The sequence below is a fragment of the Trifolium pratense genome, linkage group LG1, assembly GCF_020283565.1.
Source record: "Trifolium pratense cultivar HEN17-A07 linkage group LG1, ARS_RC_1.1, whole genome shotgun sequence".
NCBI classification, from domain to species: domain Eukaryota; kingdom Viridiplantae; phylum Streptophyta; class Magnoliopsida; order Fabales; family Fabaceae; genus Trifolium; species Trifolium pratense.
In genome coordinates, this window is record NC_060059.1 from 48,802,949 (window position 1) to 48,822,411 (window position 19,463).

Genomic DNA, 19,463 nt, shown 5'->3' on the forward strand with positions numbered 1-19,463 from the left:
ATGACCTATTTTAACTATTTACACTAAAATGTCGTATTCGTTCGTTGTACCATTCGAAGTCTCCAAATTAATTTATAATAATAAAATATGTTTGACCAAAACCTTTAGAAAATACTACAAATAACTGGGGGAATGGGAACAACAAAAACTACAAAAGCCATATTTTCCCCATGCCAACGATGCGTGGTTCATTTTGGTACGTAGGAAATTGTCTAAATAGGACAAAACTAAGGTAGTGTGGTATATTTCAATTATTTTTTATTTATTATTGTATGCATATGTAAAATAGTTTTCAACTATCCACTACAAGAAAATACGGGATTTGCTACGACGGCCTTTGTAGCTAATCCGTAGCTAATCTCTAGTAAAACAGAGTTAGCTACAGATTTGTTGTGAATTAGCTGTCGTACAGGGCGTAGCATGGATTGGGTGGCAAATCACCTATCAAAAAATTTCCTAGCTAATTTGCAACTAATATATTGAATATCCTAGCTAGTTCCCAATTAATGCCTAGTTAAATAATGTTCAAACGTTTATGTTTCCTAACTAAATCGCTAGGATATTTCACAACAATTTCGCAATAAATCTCTAGCTACACATTGCTAGCGATTTCGCAGCCAAATCCAAGCTTTTAAAAAAAATATATATAATTATAAAATGCTGATTATGAATTCATGCCCAAAATTAAAGCTACTTATAAATTATTTATCATCTATTAAAAAATCGAAATAAGCCTAATTAAATGAACATGATTTACAACTACAAGACTAAATTTTAAGCATAACAAAGTAACTAAACACATGTTAGCATTATATAAGTAATCAAGTATATCTTCCAACTTTGTCAAAACTAAAAAACCTAAAGAAAATGAAGACATAATATTCTCAACTTTACAAATGAAATCAAAGTACAAAAACCTTTAAAAGCTTTTATTAGCAAAACTGTACCTAGAACCATAGCTCCATCATTTGGTCTTTCATATCCCTCTCCTTCCTTCAAGATCTTCTTAAGGACCTTCCTATCCTTAGTAATGTCAGATACAATCCTCCACGAGACTAACCCAAGATCCATTTGGAGCGAAGCATTGAGAGGCACAACACCAAAAATAAAATTCAAAGGTACTAGTTGGTGAGGCACTAGTAGGATCATCAAAAATAAAAAAAAGAATAGCTTCATCAAAGATTCGAAAACAAAAAAAAGCAGTTTGGTAGAATAAAAGATTCCTACTTCTACACATAAATCTCAAACTGATTTGGTAAAAGCAAACTGAATAATTTTCATTTCTAGCTTTGAATCAGTACCTGTTATAAAAGCTTTTTGCAACTGTCCACAATGTTAGATTATTTTAGCTTTTTGTGGCATCAAGAAGCTGACAATGAAAGCCCAAGGCATGGAAACTGCAAGGCCAATAACAGAAGAAACTAAAAAATCTGGAAGAACAACAGGGGCAAAAGTTGCTACCAAACCAATCACTAATATCTTAGACACTCCCACTAATACACTCTCAGCAACATGCTTAGCTAGATTTGCAATTAAAATGCTTTGACATCAATAAATACATGAATTTAGAAGCTCATAATCTCATGATAACTTACAGCTTGAAAACTTAGAGCAAATAATTATAAGGTAAGAATGTATGCCCTGATCCAACAGTTACTCCCATACACAACTGCATTAAGGCTAGGGAAAAAAAAAGTGTTAGATTCAATGATGCAGGGAAGAATAAGTTAAATTATTTGGTAGATTGAATTACACAAGTTATTGATGCATCACTTTCAATTTGTCCATTTACAGTTTCTTCAATTCATCCAAAAGCAAAGTAGTCTCAGAGATGCTAAGTATAAGCAAAATATAAGCATATAAAAAGAGATGCTACACGGTCTAAAAAATTCAGACAACAAAACCACTCACAAGTCCCATAATTTTATACTTTTTTTTGTAAAAAATAAACTGAATAGAGTAAAAGAAAGAAAAATAAAAAAGAAATTTGTCTATTTGCCATGGATCTATCAATACTAAATGAACACTTGGAGAACTGGCTAAGATGTTCATAAGAAATTTGTCTATCTGCCATGGATCTATAAAGCTGGATGATTTAGGAAACGTTCTCTCTATACTTGTCTAATAAAATTTTTGAACTCTATCTTCTTGGAAGCATCGTAGAAAGCAATGAAGTTTGGTATAATGATATCAACATATAAATACTTATATTAAATAGAAAGAATTCAAACTTACAAACATAAATGATTGTATATCCATAGTCTAGGGACACAATTGTTTCATCATTCACTTTAGTAAGAGTTCCTAAAGAGTAAATTAAAGGAGACGGTTGATTGCTTGTAATTTTGCTTCTCTCAGTTGCTGCTTGCCAACCCTGAAGAGAAATAAATTAATCAATCTAACAGGCACCGTACACTACTCATTACAATCCATCAAATATAAATAATCTCTTCAAAGTAAGTATAGCTATGAAGTAGTTTGCAATGAAGACTTGACTGAAGAAGTGCTATTTAGAACGCTGAAAATTATACATTGGATAGCTATCTATGTACTGTCATAAGTCATAACTACATAAGTATATTCATACTAAGGCATGCATACCTCTAAGCTATGTAAGACTTTCGTCTAACTTTCAATTCATTTTTTATCAGAAGACATACCTGCTAAGGTTTATATGAATAATCTAGGAAAAAAGAAGTTGCATTTGTTAACTTACTAAATCATATCACAAATCACCTACACTAGAAAAAAGGCGATCATTATGAACACACATAAAGATAGTGGCAATCAATATACAGAAGGATTATTGTCTTAACACAAAGTTTTTCTGTAAGAATAAGAATTATCATCTAAATACATGCCACTGCAAATGTGAATTATAGAATCAATCCAATAAGTATAATCTGATTCTATCGCATACAGTAAAGTGAATTTGGTAAACAAATTCAGTAACCTGAATTCAATTTTTGCAAAACCTAATGAATTCAATTTTTGCAAAACGTAATTGGTGAACAAATTCAGTAACCGAAATTCAAAATCGTGAGTATTTACTCATCATTCTCTCAAAATCCACTATCTCAATTTACATTTCCTCCCTTCCCCCCAAAGCCCTCTTCCCCTTCTCTACTCCAAACTCCCAATCAGAGCCTAAAAATTCTTATCATTTCGTTATAACGCCATTACCAAAAACAAAACTTAACTCATTATCGTCATTATCATGTTCCTACGTGAATACATACGCACAGAGTAAAATGGCAAAACAAAACAAAAAATGGACTTACAATAGATTTCCATCAGGAAGGCATCTCCTGAAAATTCAAAAAAAAAATCGAAAAAGAATAATCAGCAAATCAAAATCAAGGAACCTAAATAATTATATCTGAAATTTCTCCCAATAATGCACACAAAATTTGCATCAATTAAACCGAAAAATTGAAATCAACAAGGAGCTGTAAAATCAAATCAAAGTTTCATTTCAACTACTAACAAAATTCAAATTTCCAGATAAATAAGAAGAATATAATAATAGTAAAATAAACACATTCATGAGCTGAATAATCATCATTATGGATAAATAATCCCTAAAATTAAAGGTACTACGATTTGTGAAATTGAATAATTGAAAAGAGAAATTGTAAAGGAAAAGGAACAAACAGGTATCCTTCATTCTTGAGGTGTCTGAAGAAGCCGCCGAGACCTTTCTCCTTAACTCCATCTATGATGCTCTTCACCACCGACGCCATGATTTCACTACCACGTTCTGTTCTCTCGATTTCGTTCGTTTGTATCTAAGGCTGCGTTTGGCAATGTAATACCGAAGGGGAGTCAAAAATAATTTCTCACAAATTTCATTTCGCTAATTGAATTCAATTTGTGCAAAACCTAAATTAGAGTAATCCTAAATTCAATTTTTGCAAAACCTAATGAATTCAATTTTTGCAAAACGTAATTGGTGAACAAATTCAGTAACCGAAATTCAAATCAAATCCAAAGCACAATTAGTGAAAAGGAACTAAATTAGAGTGTTGAAATTTAAGTTACACTGCAATCGGAGAAGAAACAGAAGACATCATCAAATTTCAACGAAGAATAGCAACCGCAGCGAGATGTATTGAGGAGAGTGAGATCGAAGCGAGATCGTGAACGGAGCAAGACCAGAGCGGAGGAAGATCGTGAACGAGCGAGATCGAGAGCGGTTTCGCCGTAGAGTAAAAGCGGTGGCGTGTTCTTACCTCTGAGATAGATAATAATAAAGCATTAAAATATAAATAAATAAATAAATAAGAATAGTAATAATTTGTTAAAAAAATAATATAAAATTAATTTTAGTCAATTGGTGGCTAATATACTTGAAATTAACTAGTAAAACATTTTGTAGCAAACTTTTGGTAGCAAATCACGTATTTTCTTGTAGTGATCGATTTATAGATTTTGTTTTTTTAATCGAAGAGCATTTAGATATGAAGGGATAAAACAAACTTGACTTTTATATGTTGTTTATGTCTCCTTATATATTAGATAAAAAATTATATAGAAAAATTGGGGAGGGGTGGTGGACATAAACCTAGCTAGCTCAAAGCGTCAATACAAAAGCGTATGACAATTTAAAGATAATCAACTTCTAGTTAAACCTAACAGTCAAATTAATAGTTATATTTTGGTGAATGGACCAATCATTAACATGAAACTGTTCCAAAAATCAATAGCTCCTTGTAGCAGACAACATCAAGCAAGATACTCTTTCGAGCCATATAGTCTAGCGTCAACGAGAGCAATGACGAAGGTATCATTGACAATCTAAAATCAAACTCGATTATTGATATAGATATTCTGTGGCACACAACCAAGTGAGGTAACTAAAGACGAGCCTGAAGTTAACTTCAAGCCCGTCATTGGGTACAACGGGTGGAACCGGCGACAACACGAAAGGGATCAACTAACCGACAACTTGTTGTGAACAACAAGTATAACAACCCTTTCGAGCATAACAATCCTAAGAAAGTCACCGCCTACCATTGAAAGAACAACACAATAACCAAAATGGCGACAGTGGCGAACCAAAGCAACTCATGGCGTGAAGCATCAGAATTGAACCAAAGATGAATGGAGAAAACCAACACCACCTTTGTAGACGATTCTAATATGCAAAACCAAACTGCAAATATCTTTGCACGAGACCTGTCGTCTGCAAACGATCCTTTTAAACCTTTCTTCTTAAATAATCGTGCACCATATCCGCATAGAAATTAATTTACTTACACATTTCTTAGGTTTAATATTATTTTGTGGGGTCACCATGATATAGGGACTAATCTCCGGAACCTTTGGGTAAGTAAATTAAATTATATGAGAGATGAATTCTTCTCTGTCAACTAAATTTTTTGCATATGCAAGAGTCAGACAATCGAACTTCTGACCATATGCTTAATGTGTTATATAATACAATATATGTTCTTATCAACTGAGTTATGTTCGTGAAGACCGGTCACTACACTTTTTTTTTTTTGTCAATTAATCTAGTGGCTAGAATTTCCACCCTTAAGGTGGATAAGTGGGATGACCGGAGTTCAAACCCCGAACTAAATTCACGGGACACTGCACTTTCTATTTTATCAACTCAGTGAATTTTAGATAATACTCCGTATTTTATTAAATTGTAGTGTTTTGGTAAACTGAAATCAACTACATAAAAAAAATCGATTCGTAATTTGGTAGATGATTGTCCATAATAATAATAATAATACTAGTAATATATATTCCATTTTCGATTTCTTTTACCTCAATTTTTCACCACAGAAGATAAAACGTTGAATACTACCAGCAAACAAACAATCTTGCAAACATATTTTATTCCGTTTAATAATTAAAATCTTTAAATTAGAGATCCACACACACACACACGACAGAAGGTTTGGTGATAAAAGTGTGCGCATGCATTGCACCTGAGGACGGAGAAGAGAATCCAATGTAATGACACAATTAATCAGACACGTGTGAAAATAACTCGCACCATTGGCTGTATTATGTGGGGGTACACCCAATGACGGTGCATTTATTACACAATATCATTTTTATCTTTTTAATTTTATTTTTTTAACGACAAAATATTAATAATAATCGGTCACTGCACAAGACCAACAGATGTCGGGATAAACGGAACTACAAAATAAAGACGCTGTATCCATCACAATTATAAATTGCTTTATAATATTAATAAAAAACTTGAAGTTATTTTTTTTAGTGTACAATCTTAGAAAAAAGATTTGGTTAAATAAATAAAGTTTGATCAATAATTGTTTTAATAAAATTCGAATTTGAGTTATCCTAAACGATTTTAGTTAAACCTAAATCAACTTTTAAAAAATTGATTCCTAATTTAATAATATTTCTTTCTATTATACCTTTTATTATTACCACTTTCTTTTATTAATTCTTTGATTTGTCTTTTTCATATTATTAATATAGGATAATTTTGTAAAATAAATTATCATATATTTTCATAAAAAAATTAATTACAATTACTTAATGCTATGGTGGACCAGTTTAATAAGTGATTCACCGTGGACCAATGCTTAAATCATCAGAAATTTTAACGACTGTCAATTATATTTTTTAAAAATAAAAATTACGATTCTTCTCATTTTTATGGTTAAAAAACTGAAATTATTAGTCAATTCAGGACGAGTCACATGTTTATTATATGTCATTTTAATCAAATCGGTGTCAATTAAGTCATTATTTTAATCATAAAAATGAAAATAACCATTAAGGTATACTTTCTAACATCAACGTATATTATCGATAATATTTTAAATATTTTTTAATACAGCAGGTCCACCATAGACCACTCGAAAAAGTAGTCCATATTAAAATTTACCATAGTTTAGAATATAGTAGTATCATAACCTTCTTGTTTTAGTATAGGAACCACCTTCTGGTTAATTTTTTTTTCATTTTAATTTTTTCAGCTAAACAAAGATACACCAACCATCGATTAGTCTAGATGGTTAGAGTCTTAGATCCTTTAAACAAATAGTTAGTGGTTTGATCGGTAATTTAACTTCTAACTTTTGCATGTGAAAAATATATATTTTAGAGGGATATATCCACCTTAGAGATTAGTCACCCTATAAAACAACGAAAAATTCATGCATATAACATAGTAATCTAAAAATATAACATATGGCGTAAGATAACCTGGCCGGTGAAGTGGAACAAAGTTTGTCATGATATGGAGGTTGGCGGATTGGGGGTACAAAGGGTTAGAGAATTCAATTTATCTCTTTTAGAGAAGTGAAGGTTGTTGGTTGAGCAAGAGGGGTTGTGGTATAAGGTTCTGGTTGCAAAATATGACGTTGAGGATGGGCCGTGGGCGGGTGAGGGATGGCGGGAGGAACACATCTAGTTGGTGGAAGGATGTGTGTGACGTTTTACAAGGGGTTGGTTTTTGGGCGGAGGTTCGATCTTAGCTTAAGTAGGAAGGTGGGTAATGAGGAAGGTACTTGATATTTTGAGAGCTAAATGGTTAGGTGATGAACCTCTTAACATTAAACTTATTAGACTGTTTGAGTTATCCGTAGATAATATTATTTCGGTTGCAAATATGTATAAGATGGGGTGTGGAGTGGGGGAAGCAGGATGGAGATGGCGGCAATGTCTCTTTGTGTGGGAGGGGGAATTATATATGGAGTGTGTGCCGCTTTGGATTTTATTTTCTTGCAGCACGGTACACCAAATTGGTGGAGGTGGTTGTCTGATCCTAATACAAGTTACTCGGTCATCAAAGCTTATCATTTATTAACTACTTAACTCTCATTGTTCCGTTAGTAGTGATTGCCCAGAATGACGTTACATGGAACAAAATTGCTCCCTTGAAAGTATTTATTTTTGCTTGGAGGTTATTAAATAATAGGCTTCTAACAAAAGATAATTTAATTCGTCGAGAAATGACTCATTTGGATTCAATATTATGTGCAAGTGGTTGTGGAGTCGCTGAAATTTCCAACCAATTTTTTTTTTTTTTTTGTTGCAATTTTCTCATTTTCTTTGGAAAAAAATTCTTCATTGGTTAGGTGTGTGTGGTCGATTATCAAATGTTGTTGATGACCACACTTCACAATTTTGTAATGCTTATGTTTTTCGTAGAGAAGTTTGATCAGGTTTACAAGTGGTTTGGTTGACTTGTTGGATTTAGGCCCGGTTTTGGGCCAGGGCAAGCAGGGCCCGAGCCCAGGGCCTCCAAATTTTGGGGGCCTCAATATTTTTTCAGGCCCATCAAGTTAATAGTAGTCAAGTATTGGTTTTGCGAATTTATAACACAAAATGAATGCTGTCCTAATGGTTGGCGTGCGAGTTCGGTTCCAAGATGGTGTGATTTCAACTCCCATCTAGTGCTTTTGTTTACTTTTATTTTGTTGTAATCCATTTCTTTTCCTGATGCTTTTGTTTACTTTTATTTTGTTGTCATCCATTTCGTTTACATTCATTGTAATCCATTTATAATGAACATTTCATTAACTATTTTTAAAATTGTTTCCTCTTTTAACATGGTTAGTTTTTTCTAAAAAAAAATCACTTTATATAATTTATAAATAACTTCGCTACTTTATTTTTTTGAAAAAAAAACTACATTTTATTATTTCTTTGAAAATAAAGAATTAATTTATAAAATTAAGTTGCAATTTTTATTGTGAAATGACCTTATCTTTATGTTAGTTACACGGATAAATGACTATTTTTGATGTTATTGATACTATTTATAATTTAAATAATTTTTTTTCATTTTATTTTTTATCAGGGGTCCATTTTTATTATTTGTCCTGGGCATCTAAAATCTCGGAACCGGCCCTGGTTGGATTCTCTAGAAGAAAGGAATCAATAGAATTTTTGTTCATAAAAAATCTTCAATGGAGACATTGTTTGACAAGGTAAACAGACTATCATGATAGTGGTCGAAGTCTAAAAAAGAAATGTTTTAATTATGATTTAAATATAATTTTCGGATTGTTGATGTTATTGCATTTTCTGCAACCTCTTGTAAACTCTTTGGTTAAACACATATTATGCTTAACTTTATTTAAATTTATAACATAAAATTTAAAGCAAAAAAATATATAGTATATATTTATTTATAACTTAGGACGAGAGAGTATACTTTAAAAATAGAGGGAGTATGTAGTAGGCAGTACAATAGGGTGGTGGTTTTGCTTAAGTCTTCCCCATAAACGACAAAATATCCTCTGATAGTCTCAATCCTCAAACCAAGACACAACACACCTACATACATTTTGTTTGCACTTTGCACCCAATTTTATTTATTTATTTTTAAACTCCATTAATACAACTGGCAATATTTTTACACCTTCCATGTCATTAATTTAACAAGCGACATATTAACCGGTGTCCCCGATAGACTGATTAAGAAAATTAAAAAGAGAAAAATTTAAATTAAAAATAATATTTTTTAGACTTTTGAGAAGTTAACTATACAAACTCCAATATAAAATTACTATATTTAATTTCTTAAATAGTATCCGGGACGCGGTGCTCGGGACACTTTTTAGCATTTTTCATTTAAGAATATTTTCATTACCACAAGTTCACTCTACTTTGCCTCGATATTTTAACCCATCATCTTAGATTTGAATCACGAACTCTCCTCATTCCTTCCTCTCTCTCAAATTTTCTCCTTCTATTTAACCCTTTCAAAAAACACACTTCAAAACCTCTTCAACATCACAATTCACATCAACACCTAACTTAAGCTCTGTTTGGTAAAACCATTAATTCATTTCTGTATTATGGCAACAGCAGCTCAGAAGCACTTACATGAACTACTCAAAGAAGATCAAGAACCATTCCTTCTAACCAACTACATTACAGAAAAACGTATTAATTTACTAAAAAGACCTTCCACAAACAACACCATACAATTGAAGAAACAAAAACCAACAACAACAGTTAATCTCCGCAAAAATGCTTGTTTTTTCTCATTCCAAAACACACCAGATATAAAAAAATCACCACTTTTTGAATTCTCTTCACCAACAAAAACCACTTTTCAAATTCCTGCTAAAACGGCGTCGCTTTTACTCGAAGCAGCTCTCAAAATTCAGAATAATAAGAAACCCCATTACAAAAACAAATCTTTTGGGGTTTTTGGTTCGTTGTTGAAGAAACTAACACAACGAAACAGAAACAAAAAGAGTGAATCATCAACAATTGAAGGTAATAACAATGTTTCTGTTAAGGATATTTTGAGATGGGATTCTTCTATTGGAAAAAGAGATAGAAAATGTTACAATGAAATCAGAGTGTGTTCCTGTGAAGTGGGGTTTACATGTTCTTCTTGCAATTGCAATGGAAGACATAGTAGTAGTGGTGTTTGGTCTGAGAGTAATGAAGATAAATCGTTGGATATGGAAACTTCGAGTAGTGGAAATTCTTGTGATGAGGTTGATGAGTTTGTGATGAATAAGAAGAAACAGAATGAAGATTGTGTTTGTTTTGATCATCGTGGGTTTTTCTGTGAAAGCCCTTTTCGTTTTGTTCTTGAAAGGAGTGTGTCTTCTTCCTCTGGCCACCGTACGCCGGAGTTTTCTTCGCCGGCGGATTCACCTAGTCGTCACCAAACAGAGGTTTGTCATTTTCTTAAATGTTTTTTTTTAATAAAAATATATAATTTATAATTTATGTTTTTTTCTTAAATTACTTTAGTCTCTATTCTCTAATTTTTATTTTCAATTTTAGTCATTTTTTTTTAACAGCTTCAATTTTAGTCTGGTTAAACAATATTTTACTCTCTATCTCAAAATAAGTGTGCATTATTTACATAACTTACTTTGCTCATTTTTTTCTACTATGAAAAATGTTAAATATATTAATGTAAAAATAGATTTGTTTCAATAAAAATACTTTTAAAATATCAACTTTTTCATAATAAAAAATAATACATATTTAAATATATGAATGGTAAATTTTTTGATATAAGTATGCAATAGTTAAATACTACACTTATTTTAGACCATAGGAAATATTATTAAATGTAGGAGTAGAATGTAACATAGCATAGCTCAATTGGTAGTGAGATCGTATATATTATGCAGAAGTGAGATTCGAAATTTTAACAACTAAACTATTAGACTGGAAAGAAATAAATAAATAAAATTTACGTATAGTCTAAATTCAAAATATTTTTAATTTTTGCGAGGTAAATAAAATTTGATAATTATTCTAATTAGAAATGGAATTTAAAAAATTTGCTTATAAATTGTTCCTACTAAGAATTCTACATTTGAGACCAATTGTTTGGTTATATTTTCATTTTTTTTTTGATAAATAAGTACTATATTCAACTTTATCAGCTGAAAAAAAAATGTTGTATATCAGCTGATTTTGTTGATCATTGTTTCAATTCAAGTGACGGGTCTGACTCGGTACTTTGTGGACTAGTGAGTTGCAGCACCGAGTTAAACTCGTGAGTTTACAGTGTTTGTTTGTACCGTGGTGGTTTATTGTCGGCAAATAAGATCCGCATTCTGTGACTGATAATTTTGCGGGAACTTTGCTATTTACTATGACAATTATAACCCTTTCATTTTTGCCAAATATGTTAAAATATCAATTTAGAAGAGGGTAAAATAGGTAAATTCAATTCAATGGATTTGGTTTGGTGTCCTTACTTTTTTAACTACCAGGTGGTGGTTATTCAGTAAATAATGACTTTATTATGTTTTTTGTTTGTTCTATGGTTATTATCTGATTCCGACATTCTATTTATTACTAACTAGCAGGCCAGGCAGGCGCCTGCCTGTGTCTAACTTATGTACCCAAAAAAAAGATACGCCTTATGTTATGGTGAGTTTGTTAATAAAAGATTTTTGTTGCTACTAAAAAAAAGCAAGGGTAATGTTGGTATTATGAAAATTCTACCCCAAAACTCATGTATTCTTTTTATATATATTATAGTATAGAATAGATATAGATGAAAAAACCATAAGAAAAAAAAGAGGAAGTTAAGGGCATTTATGGAATAATTAAAAAACCATAAAGGAAGTTAAGGGCAAAATGGACCAAAAAAATCCAGCCCAAACTCTCTTATCCCTTTATATATTGTTATAGATATATTGTTATAGAAGTATAGAATAGATATAGATGAAAAAATCATAAAAAAAAAAAAGAGGAAGTTAAGGGCAATTATGGAATAATTAAAAAACCATAAAGGAAGTTAAGGGCAAAATGGACCAAAAAAAATCCAGCCCAAACTCCCTTATCCCCTTTATATATTGTTATAGATAATACTAATGTATAGTTTCTCATTTGTATTTTTGTTTGTCATTAAGTGTATTGTTGTGTAGTAGCGATTAAAGTCAATAACAACCCAAATTTATGAATAAAAAACCCAATTATGGATCAAGTATTGAGTCTATATCATACTACACATTATTAGAATGATTAAGAAATTATGTTAACTACTCCAATTATGATATTATTATTCTAAATTAAAGTTGTTATGAATTTTTTATAGGACAAAGAAGTTGACGGTGTGAACAAATTCCAATCAGCTAAAGATGAGGAAGAGAAGGAACAGTGTAGTCCAGTATCTGTTTTAGATCCACCCTTTCAGGATTATGATGATGATGATGATGATGATGATTGCCATGAAAACGATGATGAAGAGGATGATTATGATTTGGAGTGTAGCTACGCCAATGTACAAAGTATGTCATTATTTTATTTGGTTTTAGAGTTAATCATCAATTTAATCATAAAGCATACTGACTCCAGTTTAATCACTAAGTTACATAAAAATAACATAAAAATAACAAGTACTACGGCTCATTATTTAATGTATGTTTCGTATCACAATAGATATGCCAAATTTATGGTGGTTATCATGATTCTGACATACTCACCATAATATTAAACATATGCTTAGTATATAAAAACCATCAATTCAACTTCTATGGTTAAGATGTTAAAGACTAACATGACAACTTTTTGTATTCGCTAGAGAATGAATCGACAAATATAGGGTGTGTTTGGATGAACTTAATTAAGCTTATCTATCGACATAAGTTTTATTTTATTAAATTGTTTGGTAGAATTTATAAAAACTGTTTATGGTATTTTTATAAGCTTTTTTCAACTTATTTTATAAGTTCTCTAATATAGTTTATGAAAATAGCTTATAGCATATACAAAAACAATAATAAGTAGCATGTACTATGAGTTGAAAATAAGCTGTTTGTTCAAACAAAGCCTTAATATATTTCAGAACTTATATGTTATTCTTATATATTTTAAAGTTTAGAATTTCATCTTTCAAGATAAATAAATAAGTGTACAAAGATTCGAACTCCCAATTCTTGCATATTTCATACAATGTCTGCATATTTTAAACTTATGCCAATGTTGCATTCTCATTAAGCTCAATTTATTTTAATATTTTTGTCATTTTTTGTTGTATAGTCGTTTTCCATCAAAATACCAGCGTACACGTTTCTTCAAAGTTGATTGTCCGTTTTCCATTAAAAAAAAGTTGATTGTCCGATACAAAAAATACCATAAGAGGTGCTAGTTGGTGAAATGATTGTGCTCAAATTGAAACATATTAACATCCAACTTTGTGGGTTCCATTTAAATATTACAGTAGTTCATCATATAGCAGGCATTTTGCATTGAATGTGAATTTGGCTCACTCTTTGTTTTTAACCATTAGACATAATCACTTATGTATGGTTATAAATTTCAACATGACCCACAAAATTTCTTAATGTCAGAAGAAAATCTGTCTTGATTGTGATGCTTCTATTCAATGTCTTGTATAAGGTTTCAGCAATATGAGGTTTCATCATGTTTTGATGGTAATTTTTGGTTGTTGAGAATTTAGTATTCTTATGTGTGTGATTTATTTAACTTGGTCAAAATGTTGCAACTTGCCATGTGAGTTATTGCTTCACTCACATGTGTGCATTTAAACACTTGACTTAGTTTGAATTCTTCAAGACCTTTTTATGCATTTTAATTTTAGGAAATGTATTACATGCTCTAAAAAAATCATAGTCAATGCCGTTAATATATTTTTAAAGTTCAATAAAGATTAGATGATTCGAATTCTAGGTTTATGTTTTGAAATTAGAATATAAATGATCTGATCTTGTTTAATAGTTAAGTTATGTTGACTGTATGTAGTGACTGAGAATTTTTTTCTCTTAAAAAAGTTTTAATATGTAAATTTTCTATTACTTCAATTCACATTGTCCCTAGAGCTTTTATGCATCTACCTATTTGGTGTTATCTAGTTCCTATTGGTGTTATATCTATGTGTAGTTAATTGCAAGAATTAAGAAATTTGTTCATATTGTAAAGATAAAAAAAGTTGAAATTTGATGTTTTAATTTGAAATGTCTTATGTCAAAATTTTTTTTTTGCAATGTCTAAGCAATTTTATAATTTTTATTTTTTATTTTTATGTTACCTTGTTGTTTGTGAAGTATTTGTTGCGAATAATGCTTTAATATTTTTGAAGATTTTAAATTTAAATATATTTTAGAGTTATATTTAAAATAGATATTATTAAGATTTAAGATTTATATTTCTGTTTAAAATTTTAAGAAAACGTTTAGAATATTTAAAATTAGTTTGTTATTTTAAAAGATATGATGTAGAAATTTGTTTTTCTTGTAGTTTTATATATAGAGCAATATAACTATGAATTATAAGGAGGATAAAAATAAAAATATGAGAGTATTCTCCAAATCACACTATATTTCAAGAGTGTTTCCCCGAATACAAAAAATCATATCAGTATTCATGGACTTTACTAATTTCGGCCGTAAGAACCTACCTGCGGGTCATCTGCCCCAGCCTAGTTTTATTGCAAAATTAAGCAAATCTTGTGAAGATATTTATTATTGATTTTCTTTTTGTGTATTAAATTTTCAGGAACCAAGCAACAACTATTAGATAGACTTCGTAGATTCGAGCAACTTGCAGAATTAGATCCATTAGAACTCGAGAAAAGAATGCAAGAAGAAAACGAGTGCGAAACATTTTTCGAAGATGACGATGAAGATGAAAGCGATGCACCATGTGAAGAAAAGGCTCTAAGAGAAATAGTCAATGAAATCCTCTACAATTCAAGTGTTCATGATAGATGGCAAGACCAAGAAGTTCTTAAGAGACTTGTTTATGATCTCATTAAGGAAGAAGAGAAAGAACTTAGTTGTTCACAAGATATGAACAATGTAATGAAAAGGGTATGCAAGAAGATGGAATTGTGGAAAGAAGTGGAATCTAACACTATTGATATGATGATAGAAGAGGATTTTACTAGAGAGGAAATTGGGTGGAAGAAACATAATGAGGAGACAAAAGAGCTAGCTAGAGAGGTTGAGCTTTCTATCTTTAGCTTTTTAGTTGATGAATTTTCAGAGGAATTAGTATGTTAATTATGTGGGTAAATTTTGAGGGAGTTTATGAGGTACTTAATTATGTTAATGAATATTGATTATCTTTATTCTTTTATTATTAGATATTAGAAGAGTATAGTATGAGTTGAAACTTATTTTAAAAATAGACTAGTTTTAGTTAAGAAAAAGAGGCCAAAATTTAATTTGGGTTTGAGGGGAAGCATGGGGGATATGTACATGACTCATGTATGAAGTTCGTTGTTCTTTGAGAATTCTGTAAATCACTTTTCCTAATTAAATTTTGTTACAAGTATTGATCTCGAGCTTATATATTATCTAACCGATTTTATGGTGCAGCCGATTGTAGAGAATCCATTTTGTTCACTTCATGGGTTAGAGTGGCGGAGAAAAAATTATAAATGATTCCGTACGACTTTTAAAAATATATATGACGTGATAAGATTAAAGAAAAAAAAAAGTAGAAAGAGAAACATGAGTAAAAGAGACTTAAGAAAATTTGAGATTGACTTATGGTGTTCTATTTTTATTGATGTAATGAGGAGTAATGAGATGGGGGTTAAACATCAATGTTAATTTTAATAATGAATTTTGAATCCATATATTGTTTAATTTCCAACCCTATTATCTTAAGAGATGAATAATGAAGACACTTGTTGCCAGCAATGTGAACTAAAGATATCATGCAAAACGTCTCTCTAAAGTATATGTTTGGGGAGCCTTTAGTATATCAAATAAAGTGGTTGAGAATGCAGTGTATATTACACTATCTTCCTAGTTATTTTTCAACTTCTTCAGAAAGAATGATACTAAGCTTGTGGTGGTGTAGAAGGAATTGTAGTTGGGGTCTGGGGGACACTAGATGGAATAATATTGTAGTTGTTATGAACAAAGGGGTTTGTATTCTCATTGATTATTCCAACAATACAAGCTCTCTATATATAGAGAGATACACATACACAAGCCTAACAAACTTGGCCCAATGCCAAGGCAAGCCCACTAGCGCGCGCGCCACTAAGGCTGGCTTGGCCTGCAAGCTATGTGATTCTAACAAACACTCCCCTAAACTGAACATCTCATACAGTTTACATCAAATAAAATGCAAAAAACAATACTAAACAAAACTGAAAAACACCACAGGACTTAAGCCAAACTGTGAACATCACAAAGTCCAAGCCTTTCTCTGAACCTGCAAAATGACTCAAGCTTCAAAGCCTTGGTCATAATGTCTGCTATCTGATCTTGAGTGCTGCAATGAATGAGCTTCACCACTCCATCCTTGGTTAAGTCTCTCAGAAAATAAAACCTCACATCAATGTGTTTAGATCTACCATGTAAAACTGGATTCATAGAAAGCTTGATGGAGGAGTTATTGTCACAATGTATAACAGTGCAACTTTGCTGCTGATTCAATTGCTCAAGAATTCTTCTTAGCCAAATTCCTTGACAGGCACAAGCAGTGGCTGCCACAAATTCTGCTTCAGTAGTTGACAATGTAACAATAGCTTGTTTTTTTGATGACCATGATATAGGGCTTGAGCCAAGCATAAAGACATACCCAGATGTACTTTTCCTATCATCAAAGTCTCCTGCATAATCACTATCAGACCATCCCTGTAACTTCAAATCATCACCTCTTTTGTACAAAATACCAAGATTCAGTGTCCCTTTCAGATATCTCATCACTCTTTTTGCAGCCATCAAATGAGCTTCCTTAGGCTTCTCCATGTATCTTGCAATCAAGCAGACTGAGAAAGTGAGATCAGGCCTAGTAGCTAGTAAATACATCAAACAACCAATGATCTGCCTGTAGTTTGTAGCATCAACAATGGATCCATCTTGATCTCTAGTCAACTTGTTACCAGGCACTATAGGGCTGTTCACACTATTGCATTGTGCCATGTTAAACCTCATCAGAAGTTCTCTTGCATACTTTTGCTGATAGATGAAAATTCCATGATCAGTTTGCATTACTTCCACTCCAAGGAAGAACCTCATCCTTCCTAAGTCTGTCATAGAGAACTTTCTTTCCATAGAATGTTTAAATTCTTCAAACATTAGGGCACTACTTCCAGTAAAAATCAAGTCATCTACATATATGCTCACAATTAGCATATTTCCCTTTCCATCATATTTCATAAACAATGTGTGTTCATGAGGGCATTTCTCAAACTTTTCTTCTGTAAAATAGGATTCTATCTTGCTGTACCAAGCCCTTGGTGCTTGTTTAAGACCATACAATGCCTTTTTAAGTTTATACACCTTACCATCTTGCTTATCATAACCTGGAGGTTGATCAACAAACACATTTTCAACTAACTCTCCATGCAAAAAGGCACTTTTCACATCAAGTTGGTACACAGGCCAACCTTTTGAAGCTGCAACAGCAAGTATTGATCTAATAGTATCCCATCTAGCAACAGGGGCAAATACCTCATTAAAGTCAATTCCATATTGCTGAGTATAACCTTTGGCCACTAACCTGGCTTTAAGCTTCTCAACCTCTCCATGTTCATTATACTTTGTCTTGTAGACCCATTTCACACCAATTTTCTTAACTCCTTTTGGAAGATCTACCAGCTCCCAAGTATTGTTTTTCTCAATGGACTCTATTTCTTGATCCATAGCTTGTTTCCAGCCTTCAACTTTAGCTGCTTCATCATAAGAGATAGGATCTTCATTATTGCAAAAAGCAGCTAAATTCTGCAAATCCTCTTGACTGTTTAAATCTGTGACATAGTCTCTAGTCCAACCAGGTGGCTTTCTGGTTCTTGGAGGTAATGAAGTCTCTTCTCCTTCAGTACTACTATTGTCATCATGATCTTCATGATCATTCTCTTCATCAGCATGATTTCCATTGTTCACTGAACTAGTAGGCTCATCTTCTCCAACCAATGGTTCAGTTACTTCAAGATCAATGCTTTCATAATCTTCTGCTATCTTACTTTTGTTCTTATCTTCCCAATTCCATCCTTGATTCTCATCAAACACAACATCTCTACTGATTATAATCTTTTTCTGAATGGGATCATAGAGTTTATAGGCTTTTGACTCTTCACTCACACCCAAAAGAACACACTTGATTCCTTTTGCATCCAATTTCTTTCTTTTAACATCAGGTACATGCACATACCCTATACAACCAAACACTTTAAAGAATGAAACAGAAGGTTTTGTACCTCTCCAAGCTTGCTCAGGTGTCATGTTCTTCACAGACAAGGTAGGGCTTCTGTTGATCACATAAGTAGCCCAAACTACTGCTTCTGGCCAAAACCTCTTAGGGACATTTCTTCCATTCAGCATACTTCTGACTACATTCATTAATGTCCTATTCTTCCTCTCAGATACTCCATTCTGTTGAGGAGTATTGGCTGCAGTCAATTGCCTTTTTATGCCATACTCACTGCAAAAATCATTGAAAGTATCAGAAAGGAATTCTCCACCTTTATCTGTTCTAAGACACTTAATTGACTGATTTGACTCATTTTCAACTAATGCTTTGAACCTTTTAAACACAGCAAGAGCACTTGATTTCTCTTTTAAAGGATAGGTCCATGTTTTCCTGCTGTAATCATCTGTAAAGGTAATGAAGTATCTACAACCTCCATTAGATGTGGGTGTGATGGGACCACATATATCTGAATGAACCAATTCAAGCTTTTCAGTGGCTCTCCATGATGATGTTTTAGGGATTGAATCCCTGTGTTGCTTGCTGATTACACAATCACTACACAATTCTTGACTTTCTTGCAGTAGGGGTAATCCATTGACCATATCCTTCTTTGCAAGTGTGTGTAGACCTTTGAAGCTCAAATGGCCATACCTGTGATGCCAGAGAGAACCCTCATTCTCATGAGTTGTCTTTAAGCAGCTTGGAGTGATAACTGGACAAAGTAGAATATACATTCTATTGACTGTCATGGGAGTTGACACAATCAAACCTCTTTCTTCATGAAATATCTTGCAAGTATCTTTGTTGAAAACAATTGTGAGATTCTTTTGTTGTAGCTGCCCTATGCTTAACAAATTGTT

General features: G+C 32.0%; 1 protein-coding gene and 1 long non-coding RNA gene across 2 annotated transcripts; one reads left to right on the forward strand and one right to left on the reverse strand.

The window, feature by feature from the left end:
• Nucleotides 1–321: 321 nt before the first annotated feature.
• Nucleotides 322–1,779, reverse strand: LOC123904075. The gene is made up of 3 exons (XR_006808240.1): nt 1,596–1,779; nt 1,302–1,397; nt 322–1,136 (listed from the first exon to the last, which is right to left on the reverse strand). It is a non-coding gene; the product is annotated as an uncharacterized LOC123904075 (long non-coding RNA).
• A 7,824-nt stretch (nt 1,780–9,603) lies between these two features.
• On the forward strand, nt 9,604–15,707 carry LOC123904081 (probable serine/threonine-protein kinase kinX). The gene is made up of 3 exons (XM_045953772.1): nt 9,604–10,637; nt 12,527–12,719; nt 14,947–15,707. Exons 1-3 carry the CDS (start codon nt 9,801–9,803, stop codon nt 15,450–15,452), a joined length of 1,536 nt encoding a protein of 511 aa, XP_045809728.1. The 5' UTR covers nt 9,604–9,800; the 3' UTR covers nt 15,453–15,707.
• Nucleotides 15,708–19,463: the final 3,756 nt, after the last annotated feature.

Coding starts and splice junctions, on each gene's coding strand:
- LOC123904081 (XM_045953772.1), top strand. CDS start 9,801: ATGGCAACAGCAGCTCAGAAGCACTTACATGAACTACTCAAAGAAGAT. Junction 10,638..12,526: donor CTAGTCGTCACCAAACAGAG/GTTTGTCATTTT, acceptor AATTTTTTATAG/GACAAAGAAGTTGACGGTGT. Junction 12,720..14,946: donor TAGCTACGCCAATGTACAAA/GTATGTCATTAT, acceptor TTAAATTTTCAG/GAACCAAGCAACAACTATTA.